This window comes from Salvia hispanica, chromosome 2, assembly GCF_023119035.1.
Source record: "Salvia hispanica cultivar TCC Black 2014 chromosome 2, UniMelb_Shisp_WGS_1.0, whole genome shotgun sequence".
Taxonomy (NCBI): domain Eukaryota; kingdom Viridiplantae; phylum Streptophyta; class Magnoliopsida; order Lamiales; family Lamiaceae; genus Salvia; species Salvia hispanica.
In genome coordinates this window covers 19558478-19569896 of record NC_062966.1, presented here as the reverse complement: position 1 = coordinate 19569896, position 11419 = coordinate 19558478, and the positions used below count along the sequence as shown (strand labels likewise).

At 37.3% G+C, this 11419-nt stretch overlaps 4 protein-coding genes and 1 long non-coding RNA gene across 6 annotated transcripts; 2 read left to right on the top strand and 3 right to left on the bottom strand.

Annotated features, from left to right (window-relative positions):
* Positions 1–193: 193 nt before the first annotated feature.
* LOC125206423 (heparanase-like protein 2) lies at positions 194–2467 on the top strand. The gene is made up of 9 exons (XM_048105678.1): positions 194–322; positions 403–439; positions 514–697; positions 775–971; positions 1035–1268; positions 1356–1545; positions 1616–1741; positions 1832–1931; positions 2012–2467. Exons 1-9 carry the CDS (start codon positions 194–196, stop codon positions 2348–2350), a joined length of 1536 nt encoding a protein of 511 aa, XP_047961635.1. The 3' UTR covers positions 2351–2467.
* Positions 2468–2767: 300 nt separating this feature from the next.
* On the top strand, positions 2768–4350 carry LOC125207698 (remorin-like). 2 transcript variants are annotated; one of them, XM_048107155.1, is made up of 6 exons: positions 2768–2896; positions 2967–3052; positions 3148–3402; positions 3488–3824; positions 3911–3992; positions 4081–4350. In XM_048107155.1, exons 1-6 carry the CDS (start codon positions 2871–2873, stop codon positions 4270–4272), a joined length of 978 nt encoding a protein of 325 aa, XP_047963112.1. In that variant the 5' UTR covers positions 2768–2870; the 3' UTR covers positions 4273–4350. The 2 variants fall into 2 exon arrangements, with proteins under 2 accessions (XP_047963112.1, XP_047963111.1); XM_048107154.1 differs by having other exon boundaries at positions 4078–4350.
* LOC125207700 lies at positions 2790–3640 on the bottom strand. Its single transcript, XR_007174007.1, has 3 exons — positions 3558–3640; positions 3029–3452; positions 2790–2919 (listed from the first exon to the last, which is right to left on the bottom strand). It is a non-coding gene; the product is annotated as an uncharacterized LOC125207700 (long non-coding RNA).
* A 159-nt stretch (positions 4351–4509) lies between the features above and the next one.
* Positions 4510–6762, bottom strand: LOC125207699 (E3 ubiquitin-protein ligase RNF182-like). Its single transcript, XM_048107156.1, has 2 exons — positions 6611–6762; positions 4510–5537 (listed from the first exon to the last, which is right to left on the bottom strand). Exon 2 carries the CDS (start codon positions 5448–5450, stop codon positions 4659–4661), a length of 792 nt encoding a protein of 263 aa, XP_047963113.1. The 5' UTR covers positions 5451–5537; positions 6611–6762; the 3' UTR covers positions 4510–4658.
* Positions 6763–7766: 1004 nt separating this feature from the next.
* LOC125207591 (nodulin-related protein 2-like) lies at positions 7767–8541 on the bottom strand. The gene has a single exon (XM_048106994.1). The coding sequence runs from the start codon at positions 8448–8450 to the stop codon at positions 7929–7931; it is 522 nt and encodes a 173-aa protein (XP_047962951.1). The 5' UTR covers positions 8451–8541; the 3' UTR covers positions 7767–7928.
* Between the last annotated feature and the right edge of the window lie 2878 nt (positions 8542–11419).

The following is an 11419-nucleotide window of genomic DNA, read 5'->3' as shown; positions in this document are numbered from 1 at the left end:
ATCTGGGGAATATACAGCAGCAAATCATTTATCCTTATCCACATATCTATTTTGCACTATAAAGAGATGCAATCACTCTTCTATCCGAGACACACAGAGAGAGAAGAGAGAGAGAATGGGGTCAAAAGTGATAATTTTTAGCATTATTGTTTCATTGTTTATGTGTTTGAGTTATGCAGAAGAAGTGAAGGTGATGGTTAAAAGTGTCACATCCATAGCCAAAACTGATGACAACTTCATTTGTGCAACATTAGATTGGTGGCCTCACAACAAATGTGACTACAATCAGTGCCCTTGGGAAAATGCAGGCATTCTTAATCTGGTAAATTACTTCCAAATTCAGGTTTTAATCAACAAAAATGTTAGTACTACTTAGTTCTTTATCTTCTTCTTTCATTGCAGGATTTGGACAACAAGATTCTTGCAAATGCAATCAAGGGTTAGTTAGTTTAGTTTATCACATTGTGTACATTAGTTTGGTTATATTTATGCAAATAAAATGGTATGGTGCAGCATTCAAATCTCTTAGAATCAGAGTTGGAGGTTCATTGCAAGATCAAGTCGTGTACAAAGTTGGAAAACATAGCAAAAAGTGCCCACAATTCAAGCTTAAGCATGAAGGCCTGTTTGGATTCTCACGAGGCTGTCTCTCAATGGAAAGATGGGATCGCTTGAACAATTTGTTCAACCAAACGGGGTAAAAATAAACATCAGTAGTTACAATTCTCCAATGGCTATGAATTTTGAATGTTTATCGAGACATGTTTCTTGCAGCGCTCATGTTACGTTTAGCTTGAACGCGCTGGCTGGAAGGAAGAGGGAGGAACCAGACGATGAGGCCGGGAAGAAGATGCCGGATTCGGATGATAAGGCCATGCCGCTCATGGTCGGCAAATGGGATCACAGAAACGCCTATGACTTGATGGAGTATACTGCTTCGAAAGGCTACAAGATTGATTCTTATGAACTTGGTAAGAGAGTTAATTTTTTCTATATAGACGGACCTATTTTCCACTAACAATACGTATTTCTAGGAAATGAGCTATGTGGGAGCGGGGTGTCGGTGAGAGTGGAGGCAAAGCCATACGGCAAGGACATGATTACTCTCAAGAAAATGATCAAGAGATTGTACCCTAACCCTACCACCCGCCCGAAGCTCTTGGGTCCGGCTGGATTCTACGACGAGGAATGGTTCAAGACCTTCCTTCAGACATCCGGCCCCAACGTTGTCGATGGCCTAACTCACCATATTTACAACCTCGGTGCTGGTAACATTTTTACCATCAAATTCTAGCCTTTTTCTATATAGTATAATTGTACTAAAGTAATATTTTGGACTAATATTTCACTACTAGGTGTTGATCCAACTTTGATAAACAAGATTCAAGATCCTTACTTTCTTGATCAAGTAGCTGAGACCTACAAGAGTGTGTCGACCTCGGCCGAGCTGTATGGGCCGTGGGCCGGGGCTTGGGTTGGGGAATCCGGCGGTGCATACAACAGCGGTGGAAGAACCGTCTCTCACGCCTTTGTTGATGGATTTTGGTATGTATATGAGTGTGAAAATGCTTATGTAATGTATACATGTATGATTTTATCTGCGGAATGAATGTAGGTATTTGGATCAATTAGGCATGACATCCACATTCAATCACAAGGCTTTCTGCAGACAAGCATTGATTGGAGGGAATTACGCACTCTTGAATACGACGACGTTTATTCCTAATCCAGATTACTATGGGTTAGTATAAACACACACACACAAATATGTTATGTGTGCGTATGAATATTGACCTAATTATAGTTTTTGACACCAATTTTGGATTTGTAGCGCGCTGTTATGGCATCGGCTGATGGGAAAGAAGGTGCTCGGTGCAACTCACGGAGGCTCGCCTTATCTACGTGCTTACGCTCATTGCTCCAAGAAAACTGTATTACTTTACCCTAATTTCATCATCACCTAAGCTTTTCATGTATCTCTTGAAATGAAAATATTGTGTTTTTTTTTCAGAAGGGAATCTCTGTGTTGCTAATCAACATGTCGAATTCAACAAAGTTTGACGTGTCAGTAGTGAATGATCTGAACTTGTACCCTCAAGAATCGGAGTTGATGAATGAAAATGGAAATGAGGGTTTGGGTGTGAGAGAGGAGTATCATCTGACGCCTGAAAATGGCAACATTCTGAGTGATGTGGTGCTGCTGAATGGAACGCCGTTGAAGCTTACGGAATCGGATGATATTCCGGATATCAATCCGGTGGCTGTTGATGCTTTGCAGCCCATCGCTGTCGCGCCGGATTCCATAGTTTTTGCTACGCTGAGAGGGTTTAGGGCACCTGCCTGTGCATAGAAATTTTTTGGTTCATCTTTTGCTGCAGCTTTTAGTTTTAGCTCTTTGTTATTTCCTTGTTCTTTTAGAATTTTGTCATGGACATATTATTGTTTAGTAAAGTTTTAGTTAGTTCCTTTTTAAGTCTAATTTGTCTTTCATTTTATTTACAATTAAAAAACAAATGGGGATTATGGGAAGAAAAAGGAGAATCTTCTCATTGAGGTATAACTTGTGAAAACAGTTGCTCCAAATCTGACATAGAATCCTCACATAAAAAAAAGTGACCTTTATTCTTTAATGACAAGAAAAGCATGTTTACCTTTCATGTCTTAGAAGATTCAAAATCAGTTGTTGGATGCAAAGCATATCTGAAATCCCAGGTTGCTTGACACCCAGTTCTTCACAGCCTATCACATAAAACCACAGCACGTTTCCCCTTTATGTACTGCTCCTTCAAATAAGCATCAAAACCTCATGGGAATAGCACAACCTCACAATACTTCACAACGTAGATTTTGGAGCAGCCCTTCTTCAAGGAATGGAAAGCTTGATTAAGCAAACAAGGTAAAGATGTTGAAATCTGGGACCTACAAAAAAGTTTATATTTCCTTACATTTGCTTGACTTTTTCCCAGATCAAGATTTGGAGGTAGTAAAGACGATAAAAACAGCAGCACAGCAGACAGGAAAGTCCCACCTCAAAAAACACAATCCTTCAGAGGTATATATATATATATGTATGTGCAAGATCATATGATGATTTAGGCTTTTTTCCTTCTTTGAAATGCGGTAATGGGAAGTTTTGACTTGTCGCAGAGAAGAAGAGAAGCCAAGGGTGGATCAAGAAACAGTTATCCAGACAAATGAGTTGGGAGTATGATTTCAGCAGCTCGGAATACCCTACTGCTATTGCTGCAGCAGCTTATGCCATCCACTCTCTCGATGAATCAAGCTCGCGGGACAAAAAGGAGAGAGATTATGACCAGAACAACTCTTTGAGCAAGACAAAGAGTAGAGTTGATGACAGAGAAGAAAAGCCTGGACCGCTCAAAAGTGCACTCAAGTCCTTCGGTGAAAATCTTATTACCTTCCAATTTTCTCATTGCTTTTTTTGTTTGCACCTGTGATAGTGATGGATCGGTTGTTGTGACATTAGATGGAACTCCAAGGACAAGTTCTAAGGATGAGGGTACGATGAGTAATAGGTTGCCCGAGAAGAAACCAACCAGGAAAATAAGCTTTGCCGATCTTGCTGAAATTAGCAGCAACAAAGATGAAAAGATACCACTACAGAAGGACCCTGAGCGAGATCCATCGCTGAGACGGCCTCCAACTTTTGCAGACAAGCAGTTAAGTGTGGCTGATAGCAGAAAACCGCTAAAGTCTCCTCCACCTCCACCTCCACCTCTGCCTCCAATTGCAAGAAAACCTGGACCAGCAGATTCTGCAGCTGCTGCATGGGAGAAAGAAGAGATGGCGAGTATTAGAGAACGGTATATGATGAGACAGACAGAGAGAGAGAGAGTGAGAGAGTTTATACCTTTTCTGAGATCCCAATTTAACACATGAGAATTTGCAGGTTTGACAAGCTGAGGGCCACGATTGATAACTGGGAGACGAAGAAGAAGAAGAAGGCTAAACGCAAGATAGAAGGCATAGAGGTTCTTTTCATTAGTCCACTTGAATGTAAATATTATATTGGGTAAAGATGATTTCAAAGCTCACAATCAAGATAACAAAATTTAGCAGGCTGAATTAGACAAGAGTAAAGCAAAAGCCATCAAGAAATACAACAGTGAGATATCAAGAATTACAGGGATCGCGAGCGGAGCCCGAGCACAGGCAGAGGAGAATCGCCGGGTCGAGGAGCTCAAGGTGAAGGAGAAGGCCAATAAAATCAGAGCAACAGGAAAAATTCCAGCAACTTGTTTGTGCTTTTGAATTTCATCAAGATGGACTTAGAAAATTGTAAATTTGTATGATTTGTAACATAAACAGATTCCTTTGTGTTTGTAATTTACAACGGATCAAATGTACCCCGAAAAATGGAACTCTAGATATTGCATCTTACAGTTAAAGAAACTCTGAAAAACATAGTTATACTAATAAACAGAATCACTCAAACTCGAAAACCAACATCCGCATTTGGTAGAAAAACACAACGTTGAGTCTCAAAAGTCAAACAATAAACATTTATAAACTAATCAACATTTTCATCATCAACAAGGACAAAGTTTTAGAACCATGTCAACATATCTTGCCCTACAACCAGAACCAGTCTATCATGGACTAAAAACAACGACACATTTTAATAAAAGAATATTGTTCTAAGTTCTCATCTCTCGTCCCAGCCAATCCAGCAGGGGATATGCAAAATACAGAACCAAGAAGGCTGGAACCGCAAAGAGAATTGTTATTGCCAAGTAGAGCATTAGGATGACAGCACTCACAGGTAATGCAAATGTGACGATCATGAGTAGAAGAACCAGTGGAAACTTGGCCATCACTCTAATGAAGAAGTCGAGGGATTTGTGGAGGGACATCTGGAGCCTTTCAGCAGTGAATCTATCGCTGTAGCGGCTGTGATTATATCTGTAGCTTGAATGACCAAGACGATGCAATGTCCTGCTGGTGGCATCAGAAGAGTTATTACTGGTAGCTGAAGGGCACCTTTGGGACCATATTTGTTGACGGTCTCTACAGATGGACGAAAGTGTCTTCACCCTCTCACCATTTCTGCTTTCCACCATCCACAGTATGAAGAAGTTCTTGCTTGGGAATCTAAGATTATCCTTGTAAAGGAGACGGAATGTCAGGAAATTACACCATGGGCAGGAAACAAAAAAGGGAATCTGAATCAGATGCGGGGAAAACTTCAGAGTAGCCAAACGAAGCCCCATGATGCAATTCTTGCAGAGGCTGTGGCCGCACCATAAAACATAAGGCACGTTCTCAACAATATTGAATGATTCCCAACAGATTGGGCATTCCAGCCCTTCTTCAGTGCTAGCGTTTGAAGAGATCTCATCATCTGATGCTTCATGGCAAACCCTGACTAGCTCAGCAATGTTTTTCTTTTGCCTAAATCCCCGAATGGTATGTGATATAGATTTCCACATGATGGATTCCAGAAAATGTGACAAAGCTACGCTGTTTGAGCCTTATAGCAGAAAAGACTCGTTGAGTCTTTCATGTTCTGGTACTTGCTAAAAGATCGGGCATGAATCAAAAAAATAGATGATTAGATGGTTATCTACAAATATCAATCAGATATCAGTTCAGTTACTAATAAGACACTACTAGATTTATCATAAAAAATAGAACTTCTATCAATGTCTTTATATACACTATATGCAGAGACATAAAATAATTTGGAACTCGCTGCTAAATTTTTTCGCCATATCTAATCTTTCTAGAGTAGAGACCTCAAAAGATTTAGGAACTTGCTTCTAAGTTTTTAATCTTCTAAGGAAGAGAGGGTTAACAAGCCCACAAATTCAGGAGACTGCAGCACTGATTAGATGCATGAAGCATCTATCTCTAACGTTCAAGTAGCAAGTCCACTCCAAAATCCATGGAGTCTTTCAAATGAACCCATGTTTCTCCTTGTGCATCACACCTCTGAAAACCATAAATTTAACTCTTTTTTCGGCAATATCAACTAATTGCGAGTTGACACACAACAATTGCAAATCACTATTCACACTGCTTAAAAATACCAAGGATAGAGGAAAACCCTCATCCTGGGGCGAACTCAAGTAGGAGTACATTTTTTTAACAAGACTTTTTCCAGCCGACGCAAGCTGCAACAAATTAATCATTCAACTAATTCAAGGAGATGTGGACACTCAAAAATGAAGAATGTAAACTACCAGAACCAGTCAAGCAGGATTGAGTATTAAAAGGTAAAAGAAACAAAATTGTGAAAACACACAGCTACAAAACATCGTGCTGATCACGACGAGAACCAATCCTATTACAATTTACAACCAGAATTCAATAAGCAGATTAATTGAAAATCAACTAATGAATGTTAATAAAATCTGAGATCAAGAAGAACCACGCGACCTTCATAGTTACACCATCGTGATCGAGTGCCATATTTTATAACCGCTCTAAAAAATTACCACGGAAAACAAATGATTTTTATATATGAGAATGAGGCAGTGACGATCAACAGCTAAAGTAACGAATATAGGCGACAATCGTAACATGCAATACATCTCCGTCATTCACCGCCACGCCCCCAAAACAGAACCAAAATTGAAAAAGAAATCACCTTCATCTAGAAAAGGTGTTGCATGAAAACGTGGAGCTTGAAGAGAGCTGCTGGATTTTGAGAATAACGCCTGAAATTCATCATTTTCGACGAGTAATGTATTGCAGAAGCGATCCGATGAGAGAGAGTGGTGTTCTATTTAAATTGTGAGAACACTTACCTTCTTCAGCCAGGTGGAACGGCGTCGTACAGCGATAGCGATTGCCCAATTTAAAATTTATTAGTATGAAGTTTAGATCTTTTTTTTTGGGCTTGAATTCTAGGCCCAGTTTTTTATCAATATTGAATTATAATATAAAATTTTATTCAGCTTTAGCCCATTACATGGACTCACAGCCGTAGGTCTTTTAATTTGCTCAAAGCAATAAATGAGACGCATTGATATATAAATGACAATACCAACTACACACATGTCAAAAACAAAAACAACTATGATGTCTACTTATTTATAACAAATGTATCAATCTCGCTGACACATATCATATTCAAACAACGTTATACCACAATTAGAAGACCACAATCTACAAATAATTAGGAAAGTGCATCCATTTGTTTCTCTTGTTTTTAGTTGATCAATAGCAGATTCATTTATTCAATATCTTGTCCATCTATAACTAATAGTACTAGTAATTTTTTTCAATTTTTATTCGTCCAAAAAATTAATTTGATTTCATTTTTATGATATGATTAACATTTTTTTTTCACTTTCTTCCACTTTTGATCTCATTCGTCTTCAAAAAATTGTTCCAATTAATTTTCCTTTTATCCGTATATAGACCGTTGGCTGGAGTGTAAGATATTTATAGGTAAAATAAAAATACTAATGATACTTAGTTACTATAGATTGGTCATGATGAGGAGTGGTTATACACATTAAAGTAGTTATAAATAATGTGATTGGTCTAGCATGTTCTTTCCCCTTTTGGAAGGGCAAGGCGAAGGTCCCACGTTAATGGTTGGAAAATGATACTACTACTAATACTAGTAGTATTTTTAAGAATTGAAAACAAAATAGAAGTGAATTAATTTAATCACCTCGATTAAAAATTGGGCGCAGTCAAAACGAATGTCCAAATCCGATTGAACGTCTCACTTATCCGGTTACCCCCATAAGATTTTCTCCAAATTTTTCTTATTTCAAATAATTAGACAAGAGTTACACCAAACTTAATAAATATACGCCAAACATAACAGTACAGAATTAACAACAGCCTAATCCATTATTACAAGCCTTAACAGAAACTGGTAAGTGCGAATTACACAACATCCAAACAAACAAACACCGTTGCCTTTCGCGTTCACAATACTACTATAAACCTTATTTGCCAAAGAAACCGCCGGCAGCCTTCAACAAACCCTCTGCCCCGCTCTTCTCACCGAGCAGCTCCTCCGCCTTCTTCGCGTAGTCCCCAGCCTCCGGCTTAGGAATCTCGGTCTCGGTCACGTGGTTGGCGGTCTCGGTCACGTGGTTAGCGGTCTCGGTCACGTGGTTGGGGGTCTCGGTCACGTGGTTAGCGGTCTCGGTCTCGGTCACGTGGTTGGCGGGGGTGGATTTGGGGGCGCCGTACTGGCGGAGGTAGCCCTCGGCTTGATCGACGTACTTGCCGACGCCCTGGGTGGAGTCGAGCTTGCCGTACTGGGAGGCGGCGTCGAGGAGGTCGGCGGCGGACCCGGCGGCCTTGGCCTTGTCGCACTTCTCCGGCTCGTTGCTAAACTGGGCGCGAGCGGCCTCCGCTACTACCTTGGCGTCGGCGAAAAGGTCGGTGGTGGAGGATTTCTCCTCGCCGCCGGGCTGAGTCTTGGAGTCGCCGCCCTTAGCTAAGCCGGACAAGAAATTCATGGTGATCCAATTGAAATCACAGGGAAAGTTATGGGAAGTGGATTTTGCTTGGAGGAGGATGTGGTGTTAGTGTGTGGAGCAATCGGAGATCGATAGACTATAAATAGAGGGAAGGGGGATATATTTTTCTTAACAAAATTAAATAAAATATCAAAATATCTTCATAGTGTTTCAAATTTACTTACTCATTTCTATTTATCGTAAAACTTTACTTTATTACCAATTCCATTTACACTACAAAACAACATCTCCTAAATTCATGTGCCCAAAAGAAAGGAGTCTTGTAGGACGGTACAAAATATTATGAGGTTTTGTACAAAAGATGTCACACTTGTAGGATGGTACATAATTTTAGGAGGTTTTGTTTTGTATGTTAGGTTGAAAGATAAAATAGTATTATTTATATTAATGTGAGAGAGAATTTTTTTAAAAAAAGAAAATGCAACATTTTTTGTTGGACAAACTAAAAAGGAAAGTGTGACATCTTTTGTGGGACGAGGGGAGTAATATGTACTAAATTATTGTTGGTAAAGTATGAGATCAAAATTATTAAAAGGAAAATTTCACTAAAAATTGAAATGAACTAATTTTAGGGTATGGATAAAAATGGCAAAAATGAACTGTTTTTTTCGAAACAAAGATAGTGATATTTCTAGTCTTGGCTATAAAGTTATTTTAAAGATTTATAAAAATATTAAAAATTGCTGATATTGTATAAATAAAGGAAATAAATTCTTTAGTTTGATTGGTCCTTGGATCTATACTTCTATTCGTCTCTAGACTCTCCACCACTACATGCCGATAATAATTGATAGTGGAAATGAACAGATTTTATAAGGCGTAACTGAAAAGGATTAATCATGAAAAATCAATCTTTTGAATCTGAAATAAGTGTACATTGTATTGATTTTGGAGCTAAACATTATTCATTTTCTTACATTTTAATGAGTTGAGACAGTTCCTGTGATAGGAAATTTATGAAAGTGGTATTTTTTAAAATTAAGTACAAACAAAGATAAATGAAGAGATACTAAAATATGAGAAATTAACGTATATAGTCAATTTTTGTTAAAAGAAAAATGTCGGAGTACTGCATTTAACTTGAGACGTTAAGACAAAGAATATAAATCGATTAATTGGAATATATGGAATGGATAGTAAAATGTTGCAAAATTAGATGTTGCCACGTTTTAGGGAATCTGCTTGAGCATTGCTATGTGATAATTCTTATTGATAAATCCCAATATAACGCAAAAAGCCAAGAATAAAATAAAATAAAATAAAATAAATGCGACCATTTGTTGGATTGTAGAAGTGGTGTTAATTCAGTGTTGAATATGTATCGTGGCAAACAGGGATTTATTAAAGTTTAGAGTAGGGGCCGCTGCCATCACTTATTGAAAAGCCAATAGATAAGAAAACAAAGCTGATCCACTCCAATGATTTTATTATATTTTATATTTCTATTTATGAAAAAGCCAATCAATGAATTTTATTTTTCTCGTTAAATATTTGGTTTTGAGGTTGGTACTTGGTTGCCATTAAGTTGTACAGGATGTGGTCATGGTTCCAAACTTTGAATAAATAAATAAAATCTTGCATATGCCGATTTTAAATTTAATTTTATTATATATTTATGTACTTGATCAGAAACAGATTTGTATAATATCCGCGTTGAAAAAAGTGTCGTGGCAAACAGGGATTAATTTGTTGGTATCATTGATTAAACTTTAAATGAGGCCGTTGGCTTCATTGGTTGAGAAGCCTAAAAATATCAAGCAGCAGGAAGCTTGTGGCCTAGACTTGCTCCAATTCAATGACTTTATTAAAGTTACATGATTTGAATTCTTCCTAAACATTTTATTTTTTTATTTTTGATTTTGGGTTCACTATGCAAGATATTTTTGGACTTGGATACCAAACTTAGACTGGATTATAACAATGATTTCAAGAAAATGAAATATAACTTCAATAATAATGCACAGGACACCCAAACTTAAAATTGGTAGTGTGATATTGTTCATTTTGAGTCAATTTCACATGATTTGTAATTTTTGGTCGTTTTTTTTAAAAAATATCTCATATTAATAAAATTGAGATAATATTTATATATTACTTGCAATTTTACGATTTCAATATGATATGGCTTGCTCCCTAAGTGGAGTACGATTCTTAGATTCAAAAGAAAAATATATTGTATTATTTAAATCATAACTTTTAGTTAACTCGTTGTCATTTTTATAACTTTTAAACTATGCAAATTAAACCGTATCTTTACTACAACTTGCAATTGTCCTACGAAACTAACTTATCTGTGAAATTGGTGGGGGAGTTGAAGCCGATTTTCCAACATGGACAACGGTTCTTCATAAAATGTTGTTGTATGTTTAAACCTAAAATGACTGTCTTTCCATCATTTAAATAAGTTTTGGATTTTTCTTCTTAATTTGCATCAATAACATTTGAACTATCGGGGTTTTTTTAATTTGGAGTACACAACTTCTATTCACTATGAGATATAATTTCTTATTTTAAAATAAATAATTTGGTTTATCAAAACCCATTTAATTGGCAAAGAGTCTAATTTAAGAATGAGATTTGATTCTTATTTTAAAAATTTGCAAATGAACTCTCTGGTATAAAAGTATACAATTTTTTTTGTTTGACCATAGGTGTACCGAACCCATCTTTAACAAAATTCGACTAATCCTACTTGATTGGGTTTGCACATTAATGCTGAAAGCCTTATAAGCCTTTGTTGGTAGTAGCCAATTTAGGTACTCCCTCCGTGGGTCATCTTCGATGAAACGGGGGGAGTATCATTTAATTGCTATGACTCATTAACATATGACTATCCATCTAAGCTTAAGTTAGAGAATTTTTTTAATTGGGAGGAATGATCATTAGTATTCATTAGCATATTGATAATTCATCTAAGATTAAGTCATTAAATGTAATCTTATGAATCA